At 38.7% G+C, this 25,143-nt stretch overlaps 1 protein-coding gene across 4 annotated transcripts in view; it reads left to right on the top strand.

Annotated features, from left to right (window-relative positions):
- Positions 1-23,949, top strand: part of FREM1 (FRAS1 related extracellular matrix 1) — a 72,756-nt gene extending 48,807 nt beyond the window's left edge. The window contains exons 25-37 of one of the 4 annotated variants that reach the window (XM_048930498.1): positions 2,258-2,672; positions 3,337-3,538; positions 4,068-4,212; positions 6,932-7,061; positions 8,301-8,373; positions 10,452-10,601; positions 11,712-11,950; positions 12,724-12,771; positions 13,008-13,190; positions 13,457-13,582; positions 14,287-14,402; positions 19,472-19,557; positions 20,486-23,949. In XM_048930498.1, coding sequence (XP_048786455.1) covers positions 2,258-2,672; positions 3,337-3,538; positions 4,068-4,212; positions 6,932-7,061; positions 8,301-8,373; positions 10,452-10,601; positions 11,712-11,950; positions 12,724-12,771; positions 13,008-13,190; positions 13,457-13,582; positions 14,287-14,402; positions 19,472-19,557; positions 20,486-20,685 — 2,113 coding nt within the window. In that variant the 3' untranslated portion in view covers positions 20,686-23,949. Of the gene's footprint in view, positions 1-2,204; positions 2,673-3,336; positions 3,539-4,067; positions 4,213-6,931; positions 7,062-8,300; positions 8,374-10,451; positions 10,602-11,711; positions 11,951-12,723; positions 12,772-13,007; positions 13,191-13,456; positions 13,583-14,286; positions 14,403-19,471; positions 19,558-20,485 lie in introns of those variants that run through there. The other 3 variants (XM_048930505.1, XM_048930499.1, XM_048930500.1) reach the window with 3 other exon arrangements.
- The last annotated feature ends 1,194 nt before the right edge of the window (positions 23,950-25,143 follow it).

The following is a 25,143-nucleotide window of genomic DNA, read 5'->3' as shown; positions in this document are numbered from 1 at the left end:
ACATCACCTGTGAAATCAAATGGCATACAACATTTGCATTGTAATGTTCAGCCTGATGTACATAATCAAAAGGTTTTCTCCTGCCTGGCATTCTGTAGAAGATTATGGATGAATCTTCATTTTCACAAACTGAATTATCCTAAGTCTTTCACTTATGTATGATTTGAGATATCATCCAAAACGATTTTACAGCTGTCAAAGGAGCTGGAGGAAACTCACTTCAGCTGCAATCTCCTAGATTTTTTGAGATGCAGATAAGGTCTTGACAGAACGTGTTTGGCTTTTTTTTTTCTTTTTCTTTTTTCCCTTAGCATACTATTTATCATCACTATTCTAGTTCTGTGTTTGATTTTAGCTAGATTACTAATAGCACAATGCTTTTAGCACTGGCACAATAGCATTAGGTCAGTGCAGACAGATGTCTTTAGGTTCCCAGCTGGGAATACCATCCTCAGTAAACATATTTCTAACTGTTATATTGTCCCTGTTATGCCCATGCTCATTCCCATCTGCTTCATGGCATATTGCCTGCTTACAAGTTGATCAAGCCCTAATCATCCAGCATTGGTGAAGGTAGTGAGGAGTTTTAGATGGACAGCCTGTGTGATGCAGTAAGCTGCTCCCTGACCTACTGAAGGTGACATATTCAAACCATGCAAGAGCAGACCAGTTTCTGGCCCTATATTTCTTTTAATACTTCTCCAGTGTCCATAGGCAAGAGAGTAAGAGGAGAGAAATAATCTAAATGTCAACCCATCCTCATTTCACTGCAATATGAAAGTGTGATAGATGGAGAGCAGCTAAGTAGGTTGGCCCATATCTATTCTGAGACATGCAGTGGTACTGTCCCAATCAAGATCAACAGTGTAAGTGTGGGTATATGTGCCTTCAAAAGACTGTGCACTGGTGAATAGGAAAAATGAAAGGATGAAAAATATGAACATTTTCTTTGCAAAGCAAAGAAAAACTGGCTCGGACAGAACAAATATGGCTGAAAACCAGTCTCCAATAAGCTTTTCTATGCACTATGCACAACCGCAGAAAGCTTGGTACAAAGGAGAATAAGCCTTACGTACTATGTTGTGATGTGACATAAGAGATCGTGAAATGTTTCCAGGGCAATTTTTATTTTCATATACCCTCACTGGATTTTGTTACAAGCATGTGCAAGTGTTATTTCCTTCAGAAAAAAATAGTGAAGTAGAGATCTTGGCAGAGATTAGATGGCAACTTAGATTGGTTTTATCTTTATCCACAACAAAATTTGATAAATGTCTGCAGAGCACGCTGTCAGTTGTATGGCAAAAACCCATATCCAGCTGGTAGATTTCCAACATATTTTCTCTCCAGACGTGGATAGTTTTATCTTTTTCTACTTTAGGCAAGGAAAAGTACCAGTAAAGTCTAATCATGTATTTTGTTTATCTGGAGCTATTACTGCTTGGGAGAGAATTATAAGAAATTATGCTGCTGTTAATACAAATTGCCAGCATGGGATAATAACTGCAGATCTGACTGTGTGGTATGGACAGCTACATTTTAAAAATTAATCTAGCTACTTGTACAGTTCTGCCCAATATATTCCACACAATCTTACTATTTCAGTGAAATTTCACTTAAGTTTTGTAAAGAAATGTTAGTTCTTCTGAATATGCAGAAATTTATAAGTATAATTAGTGCTTAAACTACTATGAGAAGCAAGATAAGAATGGATTTCTATGTTTCTTTTCCAATTTTTCTTCTTTTTAAGGTAGTTTGGGATTACTGGGTATGACAAGTGTGCAACAGTGAATAGAACAAACCCATTGTCCAGGTAGATCATGTACTTTACACATCTCTTTCTGTGAGCTGTAGATAAAGCTAGCACTTTCACCGAAGATACATAAGGATATGTATAAAATGTGCATCTATGTCCTCAGCCAGCCCATAATTTCAGATCTGCTCCATTTGTATCTGAGATAGAAGATTAGAGGACTTCGAAGACTGATGGTGTATCCTCAAAGCCATTCCTCTGGCATCACACCAGATTCCTGCAGATGCAGTGTAATTATTTCCGTATACCTGCCCATCTGTTCTCATGCTTTTAAGTTATACATCCACCCCATGGTCAGAGTTTGAGCTCAAATCAGCTCTAGTTCTCATGTTTTGCAGTATCACCACAGGCAAGCCCTGTAATAAAGGTTTGCATTATCATTTTATTTCAGTACTTGGTGAATCAAGAACACATGCTGAAGACTACCTTGCCTCTCTTTGCCAGATTCATCATCAGCAATGGACTGAGGACTAAGCATGGAACATTCACGATCTCCCTGGAGGCAGTTGACCAAACTTTGCCTACACTATCTAGGAACATGGGGTTAAGATTAACGGAAGGCAATATGGTACTCCTTTCTCCTGATGTCCTGCAGCTTACAGACTCTGACACTGCCAAAGAAAACCTTACCTTCCTCTTGGCTCAGCTCCCCCAGTATGGTCATCTCTATTACCGAGGGGCTGTACTACTACAGTACAATTTCACCCAATGTGATGTGGACAATATGGATATTGCATACAAGCACCGAGGTGGGGATTCACAGATTGACAGATTTACATTTGTTGCAACAGATAGGACTAACCAAGGCTTCATCGTGAATGGGAGGGTGCAGATTGAGCCAGTGGCATTCATCATTCAGGCAAGTGTGACCACAGGCTTAATTAAAAGAGATATATAAATAAGGTGGAAAATGCAATGCTGTTGACTAAGAATTGCTTTTTGCTGAAGTCTTTGAATTAATAATGATATTTTTAAGCTAGAAAGGTTTCTTTCTGTGTTCAGTGAATCAATAACCTGGAGAACTAAAGAATTACTGCATTACATTACTCAGAAAAAATACATAACTACGCTTATATAAATGCAAAGAAAGGGATTATATTTAAGAAAAGAAAGACATCCTGCTTAAATTTGCTATAATATTCTATATCAACATTCCAATACCAAAACTGAGTCCAACTATGGTAACAAATAAACTGATGGAGCTTAAATTTGCGATGAAGAAAATGGAGAAGGATTATGAGGAATGTGGGAGACAACAAGGCAGAGATATATGGTATTTGTGTTTATCTCCCAAGTATGTTCTGTCTCTCATTGCATGAAACAATTGGCTGTCCAAACTGAGCCTGGAAACCTCTCATGGGAACTAATGCTTAACTGTATATCAGATTTCTACTGGAACAGACTGCTTGTCAAAGTGACTACTGCTCTCCTAAGTGGGCTATTGTGCTTTTAGCAGAAGTAGTACAGACAGAGAATGTTCTGATACTGTAAAATGAATATACATTTGTCTAATTTTGATTTAGGTAGATCATTTGGACAAAATGGCACCAAGAATCATTCATCTCCGTTGCTTATCTGATGTGGAAATGCTGAAGAATGGCAATTATGGGATCTACATTACTTCCAGGTCCCTGAAGGCAACTGACTCCAATACAGAGGATGACAAAATATTTTTTAAGATCTTACGAGGTCCTCGTTATGGTTACCTGGAAAATATAACAACAGGTACTGTATTCTATAATCTTTGTCCTTTGAGACATACCAGACCAGACTTCAAAACCATCGTGTTAATGCTTGCTTGATACAGGAAATCAAAATTTCTTGGCAAATGTTGGAGTAGTTTTGAATGCAACAGAAAAACTTTTGAACTAAGACTTGAGTCTCATGTTCATCATTAGTACCTCCAGAGTTCCAGAAGACTGTTATTAACTGCAAGTGGGAATCTGCTTGTGGGAAAGGAAACCTGAAAGACTGTTGCAGGAAGTAGCAAAGCTAGAATAAAACAATTGTACTCTGAACTTTATGAAAAAGAAATAGGTGAACTAGGTCACATGATAAACAGAGGAACTAATTGGCTGGGGCTTATAACGAACTGGGATGTTACTGTGTAGCCATATAAGCAGATTATGGGAAGTTCAAAGTCTCTTAAAAGTGTTTTGCAAAACAAAAAGTTGAAAACAGATGATGCAAGAGAGCTAAGTGGTTCTTGCGTAATGGGCTTTTGACTTATCTTAATTTTTCTTTTCTTTCTCAGGTGGACTTATCCATGAAGGCTTTAGCCAAAAGGATTTAAATAGCAAAATTATATTTTATGTCATCAATCCACTGTGGGAAGTGCATTCAGACAACTTGGAGTTTCAAGTCACAGATACCAATGGAAATTCAGCAATTCCCCAAATGTAACTTTGATCTGCAGTTTTGACAACTGCAGTGTAGCAAATACATCACTGCTGAGGGTGGCTTGTGGCTTAGAACAAATGGATCTATGCCTCCTTGAAGCTGAGTAGAAGTGAACCTAGATATAATTTTAAGGACTTAAACTACCATTTCTTTTTTTAAAGAATACAGAAGTCTATTCCCCTCAAGGTGGCAAAGTAAAAAGGGTTATTTTGACTAGAGCACATTTAGAGTCTCAGAGTCTCGTATAATGGAGTTTACTGTAAGTGATTTAGACCCATAGCATTTGGAGATATAAGACAGTAGCTTAGGGACAGGTCTGCTGCTTCTTACAGCTGATTTTGCAGCTGTAAGTCACTCTTCTCCTGTGCTGACAGCAGGTTGATTCTCACAGGTCGGAGATCTTGATGGTGCAAGCATCATCATTATGCCAGCAGTAAAAGCTAATAGAATCATAGTTTTCAAAAGAGCTCTGAGGAAAGGTGGAGGGAGTATATTAATCTCTTTGTCATGTAATTCCAAAATTTCAACTAAGCATGCAATCAAAATTTTCTTCTGACACATGATAAGCTTAATGTACAAAAATTGCAGAGTACTTGATGCTAAAGACCAAAAATGGGATAAAGCTTTTCTGAGGAGACAATGTTTCTTTTATTTCTATATATAGGATTGAATTTTCAATCAATTTATTTAATCTGAAGTAGCTGGGAAAAAGAACCAATGTTATTTAAAAGGGAAGAAGCAGAAAGCTGGCTTCAAGCTCCAAGCTGCTCTGCAGAGCTCTTGCTTGAGTGACAGAGAGGATGCAGACAGAACAGCAGGAGTGTTTCCGCAGTTACACATTGTGCCAAGAGATGTCCCTATATACAAACACATCTGAACAAAACTATCCAGAGCATTCTCTGGCTGCCCTGTGCTTGCTTACAGAAGCACTGATATTAAATGCATTACTAACATGCAGCCCTATTCGTGGGAAGTTATGGGTTCTTGAATAGAAGTAGCAGCACTTATTGTACATATATATATATATTCTTTTTTTTAGGAAGAGATAAAAAATCCACTATTCCTGTGGGAAATAGGATTTTCAGGGAACTAGAACTTATATGTAAAGTGTGCTGGATCTCAGAACAAAGAGAAATTTGGCTTTTAAGGGCAGAAATTTTGATTATTCTGAACTTCTAAGAGATCTATTTGAATAGTTCTGTATCTAACTGCCATTGGATTGGAAGAAATGTTTCATGTCAATGCTGATATTATTATAATGGAAAGCCACCTTTTATCTTAATGCTGCAGGACTGCTTTCAGCTCATACATGCTCTTTAGAAAAAAAGCAAATCAGCCTCTGTATAAGCTGTCTACCCTTTGAAGTTCAGAGGATATGGGAGGACAGGAAGAAATCTCTAGTGGTGCTAGAGCTGTTCAACCCAGAAAGGTCTAGGCTATGAGTGTTCTACCTTATGGCTTTCCTGGTCTGCACTGAATGAAAAAGAGTTGACTTGGACTGCATATAAAATACATAATGTCATTAATCTACATAAGTAACAAAGCCTTTTTTTATTATTATTAAAACTACAAAAGAGGGCAACAAAACCGTAACACTAGTGAGATATTTGACCCTGTTTTCCTGAAACTAGTGAACATGTTAACTTATTAAATAATTTGATAAACTATCACAAGCACAAGTTCAGTAGTTAAATGAGAAAAATTACATCTGCTTAATAACGAAAACTACATATCTTCAAAGACACACACAGCTTGGTATGTTGAAATATTATTGGTAATCATTGTGTTTTACTTGCCAAGTGTCACAAGTGCATATAGATGTGTAATACATGTTGGTTTTGATCTGACTGTGGTGGGTGCAAAAGGCAGTCAGCACTGCAACTGCACCCTCAACTCCAGTGCATTTTGTTGTCGCCTACACAGTCAATGCTTGAGCTACGAGCAAAAATATTGCTAAAAATCACATAACAATATTAAAAGTTCACAATCATGTGGGGCTGCATTATTATCTGTCCAGGGCCACATGCAGCCCACAGGTTGGACATGTATGGTTAGACATGTGTTTTAGAAAAGTTCAGGTTGATTTGTAAGTACAAGGGTTCATTTTCCTTCCTTCTGCTTTTCAAAAGTTGATCTCTTTATTGGTTCAACATATGATTCTCTGAGGTTCAGTCATATTCTCTATAGGCCATTCTAAATTTGTTATGAGAAATTTTTACTCTATGGCTGAAGACAAAAGCATAGGCATTATTAAAGGAAGGGTTAGGGGCAAGCATATGCAAAGACAGTAAGTGCTGGGGTGCGCCTATTCAGTAGAGGAGGCAAGTTAGAGATGAAGAAAGGAGGGGGGAAATGAGGATATTGCTGAGAAAATACTGAGGAGAGACAATAAAAACAACTTACACAGGTGAAGAGAACCTGCCTTGGCCTGTTCAATGCTACAGACAAACTCTACTCTTTTATAACTTGCTACAGAACCTCTTTCGTTCTGAATCAATGTTCAGTCTTTGCTTGGAGTATGTAAGGGCTTGAGTTGGGGATTTATTTACTGCTTCTCACTTTCTAATCTGCCAAGTCACGCACAAATACATTGACCAGGAGGCAAAGACTTAATATGTGTATTGGCTAGTCCAACAGTCAAGAGGCCACCTTACAGACCCTTCAGGTAGCAGGGCTGATGGCTTTGTTCTACATGGGCTTTGTTTTCTGTGCTTGCAGGCTGGAACTACGGTGGTCTCGCATTGAAATGCAGCAGACTGAATATGAAGTGTGTGAGAACATGGGGATGGTGTCTCTGAAAATCACGAGGGCAGGGCACTCTACTGACTCTGCCTTTATCGTGGTGAAGGTAAAGATGAAACAACAAGTTTTTAACTGGAAATTGAATAACAGGCAGTGGAGCCCATTAATTTCTTCTTTGGAGCTGAGAGATATTTCATTAGTTAGTAAAAAAGCCATGCAATTCAATCCACACCCACTGGGACTTTACCCAGCCCTGTACAGACAGCTGAAAACTTTCTGCCAGAATAGTTTTGAGAAGAAATGCTGGTAAGCCCAAACTGGAATGTTTTGGAATGGTATTGTAGTTTTGATGAGCTTCTGTGACAGAGCAAGTGGTCTCATGGTGTGGCCAGGCTGGGTATATCCGTGACCTGATGCTCTGGGCAATCCCTGACTGGGGGACCTGGGATCTCTTCCTCTTCCCAGGCTAAGGAGCCCAGCAGCTATTGCAGCTTCAGCGTCACAGTAAACCAGTCTCCATCTCCTCATAACTCTCTGCCCAAGGAACTCCCATACCTTCAGTAACAGGCTGTGTTGTATGTCAGAAGAAATAAATTGAAAGCTGTGTATTTTTATTTTTGTAAAATAGGTTTTGTGCAATTTGACGTCACAAGCTCCCCTTTTATTTTTCCTCCTAGTACGGAAGTCCCAATATTTTCTAGCAGTCCTTGCTAGCAAAATAGTAACAGGTTCCTTTACAGTTACATTGTAACCCTAATTGGAAATGTAGTTCTGTCTTTTCTCCCTCAGAAGTCTGTGAGAATTATGCTATGATTTTAGCAGGGGCCGTTCTGCCTTATTCTTCGCAGACTCCAGCAAATTCAGAGGCACTGGTGTCCCTGTACATGGATACATTCTCATGTCTGTTGGGCTGGCAGGCAGGCAGATCTCTGCGCAAATTCTTCTTCTTCCAAGGCCTCTCAAAGGGCAGAATGGGCAAACACATCCTGGCTGATGCTGCCCTTCCAGGAAGCCATTCCCAGAATTGGGTTCCCAAGATTAGTGATCAGCAGCATGATTTGATGCTGTCCAGCTGCAATCTGATACAAGATTTTTAGATGAGTGAATGGTTTTTGTGTTTGTTTTTTAATGGCAAGTTTTAAACCGTAAGTGAGGATAAAATGACAGTTGCATATCACAAGGTTATCCTGTAAGCTTTCATTTTGTTGTTCAGCCTAAGCACAGGTATAGCTTGTCATGTCTCACTGGGACCCCATGAAGAGAAAAGTACCTTCACTGTAGAGCAGAATCACTGGTTTGGTGACATAGGTCACAGCTTGCCCTGTACTGCTTAATTTCTTTGCAGGTCAATGAAATATCTGCTGTGCTGGGAAAGGACTTTACAGCGACTCCCTCCAAACTTATTCAGTTTGATCCAGGTATGAACAAGAGCACTGACTCATTTTAAAATGTATTCCCTGATTTTGAAAGTGTAAACTCTCATTTTGGAGAGTGAAACGTGTTCTGTGTTCATAGATAGAGGAACTGAGTAGGAATAAAAATGCCCCAACTCATTTTCTGGAAGTGCCGTAGGTCCCCTTACTGTCACACTGTAGGTGTCTCTAGGCAAAAAAATAATCTGGGAGAGAGTTGCAAGATTCAGCATTCGGAGATTCAGTTTCATCTGAAAAAATTGCTTTTGCCCATCTAAATAGATTATCTAGTAATGACAACCCATTTGTTATCATAATAATTCCACTTGCACATGCAACCCTGAATTTTTGGAAGACATTCTGCAGGCATAGATTAGGGTTCTCTCAGTGGATTGAGAACTGGCTGACTGGCAGAGCACAGAGGGTCGTTGTTGGTGGTGCAGAGTCCGGTTGGAGGCCTGTAACTAGCGGTGTTCCTCAGGGGTCTTTGCTGGGTCCGGTCTTGTTCAACATCTTCATCAATGACCTTGATGAGGGGATAATGGCCACCCTCAGCAAGTTTGCCGATGATACGAAGTTGGGAGGATTGGCTGACATGCCTGAAGGCTGTGCTGCCATTCAGCAAGACCTGGATAGGCTGGAGAGCTGGGCAGAAAAAAAAAAAAAGATGGGGTTTAATAAAAGCAAGTGTAGAGTCTTGCATCTGGGGAGGAATAATTCCATGCACCAGTACAGGTTGGGGGATGAGCTGCTGGAGGGGAGCTCTGCGGAAAGGGACCTGGGTGTCCTGGTGGACGACAGGTTGGCCATGAGCCAGCAGTGTGCCCTTGTGGCCAAAAAGGCCAATGGCATCCTGGGGTGCATTAAAAAGAGCGTGGCCAGCAGGTCAAGGGAGGTGATCCTCCCCCTCTACTCTGCCCTGGTAAGACCTCATCTGGAGTACTGCGTCCAGTTCTGGGCTCCCAGTAGAAAAAAGACAGGGATCTCTTGGAAAGAGTCCAGCGGAGGGCCACAAAGGTGATGAAGGGACTGGGGCATCTCTTATGAAGAAAGGCTGAGTGAACTGGGTCTGTTCAGCCTTGAGAAAAGAAGACTGAGAGGGAACCTGATCCAGGTCTATAAATATCTAAGGTGTGGGGGGCAGAATGGTGAGGACGAACTCTTCAGTGGTGAGTGGAGACAGGACAAGGGGGAATGGCCAGAAAATGGAGCATAGGAAGTTCTGCACAAATGTGCGCAAGAACTTCTTTACAGTGAGGTGACGGAGCACTGGAACAGGCTGCCCAGGGAGGTGGTGGAGTCTCCTTCTCTGGAGATGTTCAAGACCTGCCTGGATGCCTACCTGTGCGACCTGCTGTAGGGAACCTGCTTTGGCAGGGGGGTTGGACTCGATGATCTCTGGAGGACCCTTCCAACCCCTACAATTCTGTGATTCTGTGATTAATTCTGGATGTCAGCGTTGAGTTTTTAGAAACATTTTCTATGATGTTTTTATGATAGCAGTGTGTATATTTAGATCAGTTTCTGTTGCACTACCTCTGACTTTTTCCAGACAAATTTCAAAGCTTGCTTTCTGATAACCAGCCTAATCCTTTATGTTGGAATGATCTTTTCTCTTTCCCACTAACTCAAGTCTCAAGTTACCTCAAGTAAAGACAGTCAACTGAGTCAAAATTTTGTAAACAGGTATAAAATATGTCTTCTGAAAGGCTGTACTTCAAGCCTGTGCAATTCTTTTATCCTTTTGCAGGTATATTAGATGAAGTTTTCAGCGCATATATATGCTACATTTTATCTTGAAAATTCCAGAAGTCCAAAATTTATATATTGTAGTGTCATTTCTCATGTTTGAAGCAGCTTTTTTGTTACAGTATATGCTCTCAAACTGAATCAACATTGTTTGGGAACAAATTTGAACCTTAAGTTATTTAGAAGAACAGCAGGAGTCCAGTCAGTTGGTAGCAGAACAATAGCATACACAAGCTACTTCATTCTAGCTGCAGACATGTTAATTAATATATTTCTGACACTCTGATTGATTGAAACAGCAATTAAAGAGTAATTAAAATGTTTATTTCTGTTAGGAATGTCAACCAAGATGTGGAATATAGCAATTACTTATGACAGATTAGAGGAAGATGATGAAGTCTTTGAAGTAGTTCTGAACTCCTCTGTGAATGCTGTTCTTGGCACCAAGACAAAAGCTGTAGTGAAAATTTTGGACTCAAAAGGAGGTATTCTCTTTTGATCTTCATCTTTAAATGTGGGACAGTCTTGGCTAGGTAGCTACTTATTTTCAACCACAAGTTGTTCCTAACACTTACCTTCACATCAAAATGCTTACTTTCTTTTTAGAGAAAACAAGCCTGGCAGTTGCAGACCATTTATTCCCTCACACAATCACATCCGTCCTCTTAGGAAACACAGCATGGGGAAAGCAACAAGTACAAAATGAGAAGAGTGGAGGGGAAACAAGCCACTTTTCATAACAACATGAGTCCAGCTCTCATTTATTGAAGTGAAAAAAGGATTTTTGACTCCATTAGAATTGGCTTTTTTCCCCCAGTGATTGTATAACACTAGTCACACGCTTCTGAAAAAGATTGACTTTCCTCTCAAAAAAGAATCTTAACAACTACACTCAGCTCTCAGAAGTACATTTTCTAATGCCTAACAATCACAATCTACAACATTACAGTACACAGCAGTGATTACTACAGAGTTCAAGCCTTTATTTCCTTACTATTATTGTGTTTTTCAGTAAGTAAATGTGGTGCCTAAAAGCTCGCCAGAAAGCAGCAGAAACATACAAAGGACTCAGCAAAGCAGCTTACTGAAACTATATTTTAAATGGATGTGTTATAATGAATGAGGCTTTATTAAAAAAAAAAAATCCTTTTAAAAATGCAGATTTAGTTTTTCTCATAATGTAAAGATATTCGTTGACTCAGTTAGATCGAAGGAGCAACAATGTCTGAGTTTCTGGATAGGAAACTGGCTAGTCATGATGGGAATATCACTAATCTTAGTTAAAGATACCCATCCTTGCCCAAAAACTGGGCACTTCAAACCCTAATTTATACCTGGAAACTGCTATGTTTGGTAGGGATTCTGACCTCTGGCTAGATAGACACAGTGCATACACAGATTGTTGCAGTCATAGGCAATTTTAATTAAAGAAACTCCATAAAAAATGATGACCGAACAAACAGAAAACCAACCACATCAAGTGAAAGAATCTTCCAGCTTTTAATGACGAGCTGTTTATGTGGCCATGTCAATGTGACCAGTTATCTGCTCATGCAGATCTGGAACTGACCACCTGCCATTTTTAATGCTTTCAGGTCAATGCAGTTCTTTACATTCTTCCAGCCAAAGCAAACAAGACTTCTGGAGGAGAAGCACGCTGTTTGCAGTTTCCTCAGGCTCCTCATCACCTCCCAGGCCTGGCAGCGTTAACTTGGAAGGGATCCCACCACCTCCTTCCAAAAGGATGAGAGAACACAGAGGTGACATACTGCAGGAGCCCAGCTTGGCAAATCGGTCAAGGGCCAGGCTGAGAGTGACTGGAAATGGCAGAATAGTAAGAACTTCTGTGCGATTTAGCTGATTTTTGAATTAATTGGTATTTGCTGTCTTCGTTTATACTTGTTCTGTTTTTGCAGTGACTGTGCAGTAACTATAAACAACCAGTTTGCTTTGAGTCTGGCCTAGGAGCTGTAGAATTATTTAAAATACTTTAGGGAGGGCTGGAAGGGCACAGGAATGTTTCCTGATTTTGAAGATCTATGTATATAAAAGGGAGGAATGAAAAAAGAGTTGGTCAAGGAAACATGCAACAAGCAACACCAGTAATTATGTAGGTTCTGATCTTGTCTAAATTGTAGGTCAGTTACAAGAAAGACACAGAGTTTCACTGGAATCACTAGAGTCAAGCCAATGTAAGTCTGGTCTTGAAGTTGTAAAGATGAAAATATTGTCATCTTAAGCAGGGTATAGTTACTGCCCATTGAGTTTTCCTGTTTAAGCAAAGTTGGTTTAACTAGGTGGTTTAGTCACATTCAGGTACTGTGATCTTAAAAGTTAATCTGGATTATAGCACATATTTAATGTGAGCTATATATATATATATATATATATTTATATATATATATATAATGTGAGCTCACATACAATGTGAGCTATTTTCAGAAGCCATCAATTTCCTTTTTCAGAACTCAGCCCAAGATATGCTGTGTGTGATTTGTAACCTACACTACACAGTAAATCTCACATGTTGGTTTTTTTTGTTTGTTTGTTTGTTTCTTTTATGCATAAATACACTCATTTCATTCTTATATTCTACCCTTTTTTCAGGTTCATCCTTCATCTGTATTTAGAAATGGAACAGATGTGGTTTACAAAGTAAGAGTATAATGAATATTGCTATGATTTATTTGTGATTCTGTTGTTTACTGGCTTTATGTAGACCAGTACTTTCTTTTTCTATGTATCTTTCTTTTTCCTTGGTATAATTTGATTTACAACAATTGGATTGGTTGCAGGCAGGAGGAGAAGGCAGTATTCAAAAGTTGCTTGTAAGTGCTAACTCTCTCTTTTGCCTCTCCTGTTTTGCTTGTGTCTGATACTGTGAAACCAAGTACCATGGGATGGTATCACTCAAAACAGAGGATGACATCTCATCAGCTAAAGCAAACAAGAAGGCTGAAGTGTCAGTAATTAACCAAGCACAATCACAGATAAATGCCATTTCCACTAGGAAGACAGAAATCCCACAAGCTGATAAGGCAGAACTGGCATCTGAACCAAGCTCAAGACGTCGGGTATGAAACCTTTTGTTTCCACAGACATTTTTACCATCTGTTTTCAGTCATGCTCTTTCCCAAAATGAGTTAACGCCTCTGAGATCTGAAGCCTGACTCTTCTTGTTCCAAAACAAAGTTTAAACAATACACAGATAAATAACAGTGCAGTCCCTTAAGAGTTTTCATGTCACTAAGTTTTAAAATGAGCTGTCTCACCAGTTTCATGTAGCTTGTTTTGTGTAAGTATTTTCCTTTGAATGTTCAGATGCTATTCCCTTTTCCAGGGCATTCACTCTTTTTCAAGGGCCTGTACACCAGATTTGAAGGGGCTCATGCATTATGAAGGAAGCATTCAAAAGTTATTTCAGTGTGATGGGATAGAATGGAAATTTTGGAGTTCCCAAAGCAAGGTAAAAATGTCATGAGTGTGCATCTAAATCAGAATATGGAATCTACAATAAGCAAGACTCTGAAGTTACGGATCACCCTGTAACAATAATTGATTTGCACAGGAGATGAAAGAATTGTCCGGAGCCAGGTCTGCTGTCACCAGAAGAGATGATTCCCAGAGACAAGATGAGGGCTTTATTGCTAGGATTACCTTTCATCTGTCACCTGTGGGTGGTTCTGGACCAGCCATGTGGGCACAAACATACTGATACTTCTGGGAATAAGTATGAGAGAATCAGTGAATGAAGTCTGGACGTAATTGATGTGATTTAATAAAACCAGAAAACTTAGGCATTCTATAAGCATGGATCTTCATTCACCACTTACAGTCTCGGACTGAACCATGCGACACTGCATTCCCTACACAAACCACAGGAGCCAGAAAAATTATCCAAACTAATTTACACTCTGAGAAGGTTTCTAGATCTGAGACTTCATGTTGGTTTTAAGCTACTAATTACAAATAGTAGGATCCTCCAGTAGGTATGTAGTTCTTTACATCTTTTTAATGATGTTTTAGCTCTGCTGACATATGTCAATGTCCATGTTCAGTTAGATCCTGCAGAGGCCATAAGCAGCACCTCCAGCCTCCAGCATGATTATTAATGTGTAGAGCTGACTACTGTGAGCAAGAGTTGTTTTTCCTTTTCATCTTTCGTTGTAGGAGGCAGACATGAAAAAATGTCCCTCCGGATGGCGTCATCATGATGGCAGCTGCTATTTCCTGGTAGTGAATCAAAAGGTCACCTGGGATACTGCTGCTCAGGTCTGCAGAGAACAGTAAGAGACTTTTTTCAAACACATTTGTTGTGCACTGTTTTTTTTCCTGAAATGGCTGCTGTGGTTGTGGTTGTGGTGATTTGGCTAAGTCCCACTTCTATTATGCTTCACAGCACCAAAATGATTGAACAAGCCTAGGATTATGGCCTTGTGGAAAACAGAAATATTATTAGTCTCACTACATTTTTCCTTGGTTATCCTACCTTATTCACTACATTAATTCATGGCTGTTTCCCACTGGGAGATGTGGCTTAATTTGGAAGAAGAAAAATGTAGCAAAAATTCAGTTCTTCAGCCTTCTCTGATTCAGTACTTCCTTTGCTATGCCTTCAATAGATTAAAACAACAGCACAGTTTGCCAGCTCCTGCGTTCCTCATAATAGTCTTCTCAAGATGCAGCTTCTCAGAATCTGTAACTACTCAAAAATCTTAACATCCAGTCTTATCTTCCAGAAAATTTCTTACTTCTAAGGATAAATGAAAACTAATTAATAATAATAATAGTTATCTCAAAGAAGGAGGCAAGTATAAAATGCACCATTTAAGCTAGTCTTGATCTTTGGAGGCCTGCTTTATGGTTTTGGTCTTCAGAGTTTAGGATTGAAAGAAATGCTAGCCATGGCAACATTACCTTACCCTGGGATTATGTATGTTCTGGATACTGTGTCAAATTCTGAGCCCCAGATTGAACAAAACAAGGGAGTTTGATAGTCCATTTCCATTGCTCTGTGAAATGAAAATTGAAACACAGGTTGGACATGAAAGAAACAGAATATATTCAGTAAGCAGCTGAGGAGCATGCAGGGAATATGAAACATGGACCAGCAGGCATAACAAACCTTGATTCATTCTAGACAGTTATATTAGCTTATTCTGTTTTGGTAGTGGGCAAATGGAAACTTGACCTTCTAGGTGATGGAAGATACTCTTCATGGAAACTCAACACACATTTCACACTGTTGATTATTTTACCTAACGATTCAATTTATCCAAGTAAAGTTGTCAGTTGTGGATGTTCTAATTTTTTTTTTCTGAAAGATTCAACGTTTAGTTGCTTCCTGGGGAATTCACAGTGAATTAATCATATTAATCGCTGGGAGGCATTTCCATTTCCTAAAAGAGTGTGTTCCTGAGGACACATACTGTTTGTAGGAGATAACTTTGTGCCGAAGGCTACGGTGTGTAATACGGAAGTTAAACTCAGTAACAGTAAGTTAGTGGCAGTGTGAAAAAGCCACACAAAGAGTCAAGGCATATCACAATCCCCAAGCAAATGAATCCTAGGGCAGTGACAATTTAATTAATGTCAGATTACCACAGACTGGGGAAGTTTCATCATGGTAAATGAAATACTCCTGACCTCCACCTGGAACTGATTTACAAAAGTGTGACCCCAGGCACACACTTAAAAGTGTTGCTAGAAGATAACTTAATACTTATTTTGTGCTTTTGCTCTCCTCTCTGAACCCTCATCATCCACCCCTCCCAGTTCTGGTAATTTCTGTAGTTAATATTCCTAATATTTCCACTGTTGACATTTAAATGACTGGTGTTTTCCAACAAGAAAATGAGATCGGCATGATTGTCATTCCTCTGTTTTTAGTATATCATACAAACATTAGATACTGAATCAAAAAATAATAGTAAAAAAAAAGAACTGACAGTCAGAATATCAGCTACTTTTCACTGAAAACGAATAATTCTTATTTAAACAAAAAATATATTATTTTCAATTCTTATTCAATTTTGTTGCTAAACTTTTGATAGTATATAAAACAGGAGAAAAGCACAATGTTAAAGCTATAACAGTCTGCAACTAATCAGTCAGCCATTTGTTCTTTTAAAGAAAACACTCTCATCCCAAGTTGATGGACTTGAGACCAAACTATTCAGTGAAAGCAATACTATTGATTTATTGTGGTCGCAATTACTGTCTGGATGTAACTGTGTATGCACATGGGCTTATGCAGACCTGTTTGGGCTTTTTTTACTGCATTTTGCATCACTGAGCTTTGCATCCATTTGTTACAAGAGGCATACCAGTCTTTGGTTTCCATGTGCAAAGGTAAAAGACAACAGAAAGATGTGCTTGTCTTCACTCAAGTTGCTGTGTGCTGTGGTGACAGTGAAATTGAAAACAACTCAGCTCACTGCTCTGAAAACCTTACATCATTTCAAAGCCTCCTGCAATACATTAGAGAGAAAAGCAAATTCATTCCTCTAGTTTTGTTTCTTATGGATGAAGAGACTTGGCAATGTGCAGAGAAGCATCTGAGGGATATTATGGCTCAGTGATCACAAAGCAGCCTGATTCAGTAGCCATTTTGGTCATTTATGCTGCAGTTCTTGTTTATACCACAGGAACACTGTTTCTACAGGCATCAGGGCAGCAGAACTCACTGACAGGAGACAGTTTCACTGCTGCCACTGAGGGGACTCTTCACTGGAGAGACAGAATCCATTGTTGCTTGTTCTGCCTGATTAGTCAAATCATGCCTTCATCTTCCTGAAGTTAAATATTTATTGAGAATCTAAGTATGATCCAATTTTTGATCCTTTACAAACAGCTTATTAAGGAAGGAGCTGTTCTTTTGTTCTCTGTGGAAGGAAGGAAGAGACATACTACCACAATGGTTAGATCCTTCATGACAACTCAGCACTGCACGATGTAACCTACGTTAGTGCTGATGACTCAGATATCTAAAGTCATTTTAAAGGCTGAGGGTGTCTTGTCTGACCTTCAAAAGCCACTCCAAAAATGTAGGGCTGCTGTAAGCTCTACAGCATGTCTACCAATCTCAACTGAATGTTTTGAATACCAAGAGGTGTCAGAAGCAACACTAGGCAGCTATTTCAAGGCACCAGGATTACTCCCCAGGCAGTCAAACAAAAGCCTGGGTTAATGAGAGCAGAGACTTTCAGACACTTCCCCCTTCCTTCACTGTCAGTTTGGGATGTGAATTTACTGAAGCAGTTTGTACCAGGTGTCCTCCAGGCTGTGAAGATCTCCACAACTAGTTGAGCGTGCTTTTGCAGAAGTTCAATTTATCAGAGTGGTACAAAGCTGCTTTAAGTGTACTGCTTAATTTAATGTAAAATCAGGAAAGTCTTCATGCTAAGTGTTTTGCATATAACTTTTGAAGCACAAAGGAATAATTTACTAATAATAACTAACTAATTTACTAAACTAATAGCTAACTAATTTACTAATAGTAACTAACTGACTTAGCACAGGAATCACTGGTGTGATTTGGTTTTGCTTGTTGATTTTTTTTTTTTTTTTTTTTTAAATTTATGAAGCAGTATGATATCCTCTCTGGAGTAATTCATATTATGAAGACGGTAGATGTATACAACTCCATAAATAACATTATCTGATTAATGTTTATAAGTCTCTTATGTGTGGGAGTCAAAGGGATATGGCCAACCTCATTTCAGCAGTCTGTGAGGACAGGTCAAGAAGGAATGACTATAAACTGGAGCACAGGAAGTTCTTTACCAATATTGCAAAGAACTTCACAGTGAGGGTGATGGAGCACTGGAACAGGCTGCCCAGGGAGGTTGTGGATTCTCCTTCTATGGAGATATTCAAGATCCACCTGGATGCCTACTTGAGCAGCCTGCAGAAAGTTACTGGACTTGATAATCTCTAGAGGTCCCTTCCAGCCCCTACAATTCTGTGATGCTGTGATTATCTTGTCATTTCCCGTGTCTGAATCTCTAAAGGTACAGGTTAGTAAAATTATCCTAAGTGGTACTTCAGAACTGCTTTCATTTCCCTACAATACAGCAAAACCCCTGACTAGGTGTAACAATTAGAATGGTTGTTCTCCCTTCAGCCGTGTGTTTCTCAGACTGTATTTAGAAAGCACTCCTATGGAGAAAAGATTAGATAACATTATAATTATTGCAATGCTTTCACAATGCTGAAGTCTCTGTGGTAATTGATGTAAAAGTCTGAAACTGTTATTGCTCAAACCACCTGTGTATATAAAATATTATATACAGTCAGTGATACAAATTGACACTTTTTGTTTGTTTTTAGTTTTCCTAAAGTTCCAATTGGAACAACAGGAATAAACGATGCTTATCTAAAGCAAATGACTTAAGTTCTGGTGCTTTGATTGTTCTTAAGTAGCAGACAGATAAAATGCTCTATTGTTCTCGCTTAGTTAATGGCAATGCTACAGAGGCTGCTAGGCAAATTCATCCTCAGCCCCAGCTTCAGCAACTGGTAGACCACGGCCACTGCAAAGGGGAGTGGTATTCTGCTACTGAACCAGTTATCCTGGGAGCACGCCCTGAGTAAATTGCTCTGCTTTCCTGGATATTTTTGGGGGGAAGAAGAAGTCAAAACATTCCAAGATCATTTGCCAAAATAACTGTTTAGTTCCTTTTTCACTGGAAACTTGCTAGATGGACATGGTGGTTGGGCTTAGAGAAGTGGAAACATGCCACTCTTGTGACATAAGGGAATGGAGAGTATGTGCTAAACTTTGCCAAGAAGCCTGGTCAAAGCCTTTGTAGGGAGCTGGCAGGACAGCACTGCAATCAGCCAGTGGAACCTGGGGAGCCTGTTCCATGAGTGGGTGCACAATGCCTGATCCCTATCAGGATGCTTCTAACTACTGTTCTGCTTGGTCAGTGTACCATTTGTGTTTCTGAGACCATCCCGCCACACGTTTAGCTGTGAACAGGAAATGTCAGTAAGGTTCTCTACACTTTGTTCTTTGATGGTGTCAGAACTTAGGATGCTCTTGGTGGGGCATTTTACTATGTAGTTCTTGGTGCAGGGCAGACATGATTGCACACAGTGTGAAGGCTAACATGCAGATGTCCTGCAGGCCTTGGTGTACTTGCACAAAGTGGAGTCATGAACCCACTGTACAAAGGGGCATAAGTCATGACTTCAATTCTTCTACAAGTAACACTAAATACAATCATTCTTTCTTTCTAGTACTGAGTTTCCTGTAAAATTTCAGGTATGTGCTTTATATTAGAATCAGTACCTCTTGTTGGTAAGTCCATGGGAGATGTCTGTCACTCTCATCCTCTCTTTCTGATCCTAGATACCTGGGGAGCCTCACAAGTGTGGCTAATGAACGACACATGCAGTGGTTGTGGGACTTCAGTGGGAGGAAGCCCTTTTGGATAGGCAAGTACATCAGCTGACAATGAAGTCTGTTTCCTCAGAACCTTACAGTTTCTCTGCACTTTGGAAAGAAGAAACTGCAATAAAGGTTTAAGCCCAGGTTTCAAATGTAGCGTCATATTTCTGTGTCTTCTGGTATTTCAGATCAACTAAAAACCAAAAGCCATCAATTACCTGGCTGTTTTATTTTTATTTTTTGTATCAGAAGAAAAGTTTATTGAAGTTCACTATTGCTGAAGTGCTTTTTGCCTTGAAACCTTTTCCATTTTAAAGCTAGTTAGAAAATCAAAGGTACCAACTTCAAAAACTGCAGTCAATTGGAATCATGTTTAATGGTATAATGATTCTATTAATCTGATGGAAATAAACTCCTCTGATGAGAATAAAGACTATAAACCCATTGTGTCAAATTTCTGATGGTAATCTCTTGTAGCTAGGAACACAGTTCATAGTTGAAAATATGCCACCCGTTTTGGTCTTAAGAACTCAGAAGCTAAGTGAAAATGCATGTTTTAAGATGTGTTAACTAATATGCTTTCAAAAAGGTGAATAAAATTTACAAAGATCTGTAAGGATTTTATTTTCAGGTGGAATCTAGATGAAGTCTGAAGCTATAAGATATTTTGTTTGGCTTCTTCAGTGTCAAAAGAGAAATTTGCGAGATGATAATCATGCAAGATATCAAAGAAAGAAAGGAAGTATTTTAGATTCAGCCAACAATGAGGAAAAGGATATTTTCTTGTATTCAGATGAATCTAGTTGCCATACAAATATTCAAGTGTATTTTACTTGTATTCCTCCAGATGTTATTTTTTCTTGCAGCATAATACTGTATGCCATTTAAACAGAAGGACAAAAAAACATGCTTCTGTTAGCATATGGCTACAGTGTTGATGAATGTCACTAATTTGTCCTTACTGATTTCACACAGGCCTGAATGACCAAGTCAATCCTGGACACTGGGAGTGGAATGGAGGAGAACCTGTTACCTACATAAACTGGAGAAGAGGCTCCAATCACTTTCCAAAGAGAGGCAACAACTGTGTAGTGGTGCAGAAAAGAGGAAAATGGCAAGCAACTGACTGCAGGAAGGCCAGACGGAACAGCTACATATGTTCAAGAAAGCTGTAAAAAATTGGGATCCCTGTGAAAGCATGTGGACATTCCTTTTGTTTCCGTCTATCTGCAGACAAGTGATATGCAGATAGAAAACTATCTTAATTATCACCAAAGATTATTTTACATGCTGCCAGAGATCCAGATGCTTTGGTCTCTTACCAAGAAATAGAGGTCAGTAGTAAACAGCAAGTTTACTTTACTTTACTGGTCAAGGCTTTGATCTCTTTCCAAATACATCTATCTGTCACTTGATTCATTCACATTTTCACACTAAAGAACTAGGCCTGACAGCCTACATAGAATTTCTGTGTAAACATACTTACTAAAAAAAAAAAAGAAAAGTAATCATCATCATTTTGTTTCAGTCTTAAAGACTGAATGTGGATTGGCTTTAATTTAAATATTTTAATTAAATTGCAATGAAAACTGCAGTTTTGTCCTGCAGTCACAGAGAAAGAAAGACAACTTGGGACCAACACGAGAGCAGACTCTGCTGAGTGGCTATAAACAAGTTCTCTTGGGTGAGGATGGGAGAGACACTATCAGAATACTGGTGCTTATTCTGTGGATGCCCGACTACAGTGTTTTACAAAAAGAGTAACCGCAGAAGGGTTTACTGATTGCATACCATACAAGCAAAGCTTTTTTGTTACTTTTTTGGCCTTCCAAGAACAGTTTCAGATCCAAATTAATCTTCTCACACACAGTTGCATGTTGTTTGACATTCTGACTAAAATCATGCAATGCTTTTTGGAGTTCCAGGATGGTGGTATCATTTGTGCAGTGTAATTAAATAATGTGGGCTCTCTAGATCTAATGCTATCTCAAAGGATAATTCACATGCACACAAAATTAATACAGAAGCTTAATCCCAGAATAATATCATGGGATATTCAGTGATACATGAACATCAATAGGATTAGTATGTGTGTACACAGTGTAACTGTGATAGGCACATTATATTAAAGCAGCTATGGATTTTCAAAAGTATTAATCTAAGTCCTTATTAGGGATTTGAGGTTTTTAAAAATAATAATAAAAAATCCAGATTTATTTCTGAGAAAGGCTTAAAAATCAGCATTTAACAGGGAAAAAAAAAAGCCAACCAGCTGCCTGTAACTTCCCATTTGGTAACACTTCGACCTGTCAAAAGACTTGTTTTAGGACCTTCTTACTGCCAGCCTCAGAGTTAAAACAGAAACAAGTCCTAAGCTTCCTAAAAAAAACCAAACAAACCAACTTCTCCCGAACATTCTCTCTGCCCAGAAGGAGAGAGTGACAGGTGGTGTGGTACAGCATATGGAGAATTTGCCCTGTTCTATATGAAATCTCAGCCCTCCTGTCTGCCTGCCTGCTGCCAGCAATGGATTCTGTCCATGCCCTCTGTAAGTTCATTGATTTGTCCAGCCTCTGAACCAATTGCATTTCTGCACCATTTCCAACTCTGCTCTTTCTAAGGTTCCACAAAGTCTGGTGGGGGAACAGATGAAGCAGAATCATCTCTCTAAGCTGAAGGATACCATTCAGGGTTGTATTTATCCCTCCTTCTTGTCTATGGTATGTTACAGTAGGCATGTCAGTAGCTGGACAACCCTTCCATTTAGTGAGGACCTTTGTGAAGTTGCTATGGTAAATAAGCACAAGTGCATCACAAGTTTAGATGTAAAACACTGTGGACAGAACCTTATCACCATTAATGCTAATATCAACAGATACAACCTAACATATTTCCAGGACTTTTTTGTTGCTGTTGTTGTTATCTTTTTGCCAAACTTCCAGACACTTCTGCCAGTAAGAGTCCAGTAAAGCACATGTGGGATCTCTGACTGCATTCTGGAATCACTGAGAAAAACTACTAAGAGAGTGTGTTAAGATAACCAGAAACTTTTATTTCTTTGGGATTTCCTGCTGTGTTTATTGGTGCTATCTTTGTGAAAATTATGAGCACTGTTTAAATACCTCTCCTAATTATTTAATGAATGACTATAACAGAGAGGGAATTTTGGCCACAGAGTTCTTGTTATTTGACCAATAAGTAATAAATGGCTAATGCCTAGACTGAGAAATCAAAGATCTCAGGTTTTTGAAGAGGGGATAGTTCTTCTGTATTATACCTTTCTTAAAGTACCTTCAAGTGTTTGAAGAATATGAAACCTTCACTATGAAACAGATCGTTACTTCTGCAAAATGTATGTGTTTACTTTTTTCATTAAATCTACAGCAATGTATTCATTAATAAAGCTAAAACTTTTATATGATACCACAAGGACATTTCTAACCTGAAATGCTGCAGAATTATTTTTCAGTACAACAAACTCTTCTGAGCATGCACTCATAAATTTTAATTTGTCTATCTTTAAAAATGAAATGTTTTTTGAGCAATTTTTGTATCTTTTATTAGAATGCCTGAGTTTGAAGAAAACAACAAACTCAGAACAGGGAAAGCATGAATAAGTCACTTTTTTTTTTCCTGTTGCATTAGGAAGGTGATGTCTCTATGAGAAAGAGAATAAAATCCTAAAAAGTTACTGGGAACATTTTTAGTCTTCAATACTGTTCAAATTGGACTTTGAGTAAACTCAGGGGGGAAAGGAGCATTCAGGGGATCAACATAAGCAGGGTAATTTTGAGAGGGTGCAAGTCATGTAAATTCTGGTGTTCACCTATGGATGTTCTGGATAAACATGAGAACTGCTTCATTGGAATTATCCATATGTCTTTCAAAAGCAACAGAATTCAGAATTAAGAGGCAACAGCTTAGTCTTTAGGCCGGCTTTTTACAAAGTGAATGATGATGTAATGTGAGCTTCTTATTTGTCTGCTTCTTTTAACCACCTCCTCTCTCTGTTAAACATCTTATCTATTGACCAACTTCAAACAAGTTTGACAGAGAAGATAACTCAAAGATGACAGCTGTGTAAAACATTTCTAGGCAACTGGCCCCTGAAGCATTTTCCAAATCAATGTTTTCTGATCTGAATTCTTGTGCTTTTACACTACTGAGATCTTGCAGTCGGTGGAGACCTTCTGAAGTAATCCTGCAACTGGAGTAAAGACCTTTCTTCGTCCCCCACATTCAGCCAAACACAGGGAGACCAAGATTCATTAACTTAGGAACAAGCTGTTTTGAGTGTGTTATTACCAACTTCATAGAGATAAAGCTTTAATTTGGAAAAAAATCTGTGAAGCTTTTCAGATCTCTTTTGTGCCACTTAAACCTAATGAATGCATTCAAGTCTTCACTCATTCTAAAATTATAAAAATAGATTAACTAAGTATTGTGATTCTGCCTTATTTACATCACAAGACTGGTGCTATCCTAATGACTGTATTCAGAATGCTATATATATTGTTATGGGCCTGATTTTGTAATGTTAATACAAACTGAAACATATTATTTTGGTGAAAATACATTTCTTCAGCTTACTTCCTTGCGCAGAGGGTTGCTTTCTTCTTTCTTTAGCTAATGATAAAAAAAAACATGGAGTTGAACATAGCAGAAATGAGCTTGCACAATATACCTATTTACTTTGTGATATTTCTGAATTCTGTCTCTTCTTTTGTATGAGTGTTTTCCTGAATTAGTCTGTCAGGCACATTTGTATCATGAACAAACTATATTTACTCTATCTCTACTGCTTAACTACTATTTGTTTATTTTTGTAGAGCTGAGAAGTCAGCAGAAGTCTAGAAAAATGATCTCTAAATAACTGGATCTAAACAGAATAAACAAAGGCTACTATTATCATGCATACAAACAAAAATTTCAGAAAAGTCTTCATACATTTTTACACTAATAAAATAAAGCATACATGCATCTTTTTTGTTGGCTTATGCTAAAAACATTTTTTTGTGTGTGTTGTCAAAGTGAATCACCATAGCTCTTACAAGTTATTCTTGGAAATCCAAGAAGGAAGGCGTGTTTTCCTGAAGAATGAATTTTCCCCTCTCCCTTTGGCTCATAGTCATATGGCATGACAAGCTAAGGCAATCAAGCACCTGTCAAATATGGCCCCTCAACCTGAGTTTAGAATTTGGTATGCTGTCAATTACTTGGTAGGCATGTACCGGAATGATTCAGGAAGTGCTTCAGAAGTGGGTACCTGCCCCAAATCTTCCAGGTTAAGAATTAGAACTGTCCATTTCTGCTGGAGCAATGAGTCAGCACATAAAAAATAAACAAATTTAACCCAGCTCTGCTGGAGACAAACAACATTTTGCATCTAAATTGTAGCGACGGTTTTAAACTTGGATTCTAGCTCTGTTTGTGTAGCATGGAAAACGGAAAATGTGAATGGAAAGGTATAAAATCAGAGAAGAAAGAAATAGCATAACGGAGGACTTTGAATAGTGAAAAGGTGAAATTCATAATGTATAGTACTCAGGTTGAACGTACAAAATTAAACAGATTTATTGTCTGTTCTTTCATATTTTACCTCATAAAAGCCTTTTGGTTTCATAATTGTAACT

The sequence above is a fragment of the Lagopus muta genome, chromosome Z (assembly GCF_023343835.1).
Source record: "Lagopus muta isolate bLagMut1 chromosome Z, bLagMut1 primary, whole genome shotgun sequence".
Taxonomy (NCBI): Eukaryota; Metazoa; Chordata; class Aves; order Galliformes; family Phasianidae; genus Lagopus; species Lagopus muta.
Note: the sequence above shows the minus strand (reverse complement) of the source record. Positions and strands in the feature narration are given on the sequence as shown.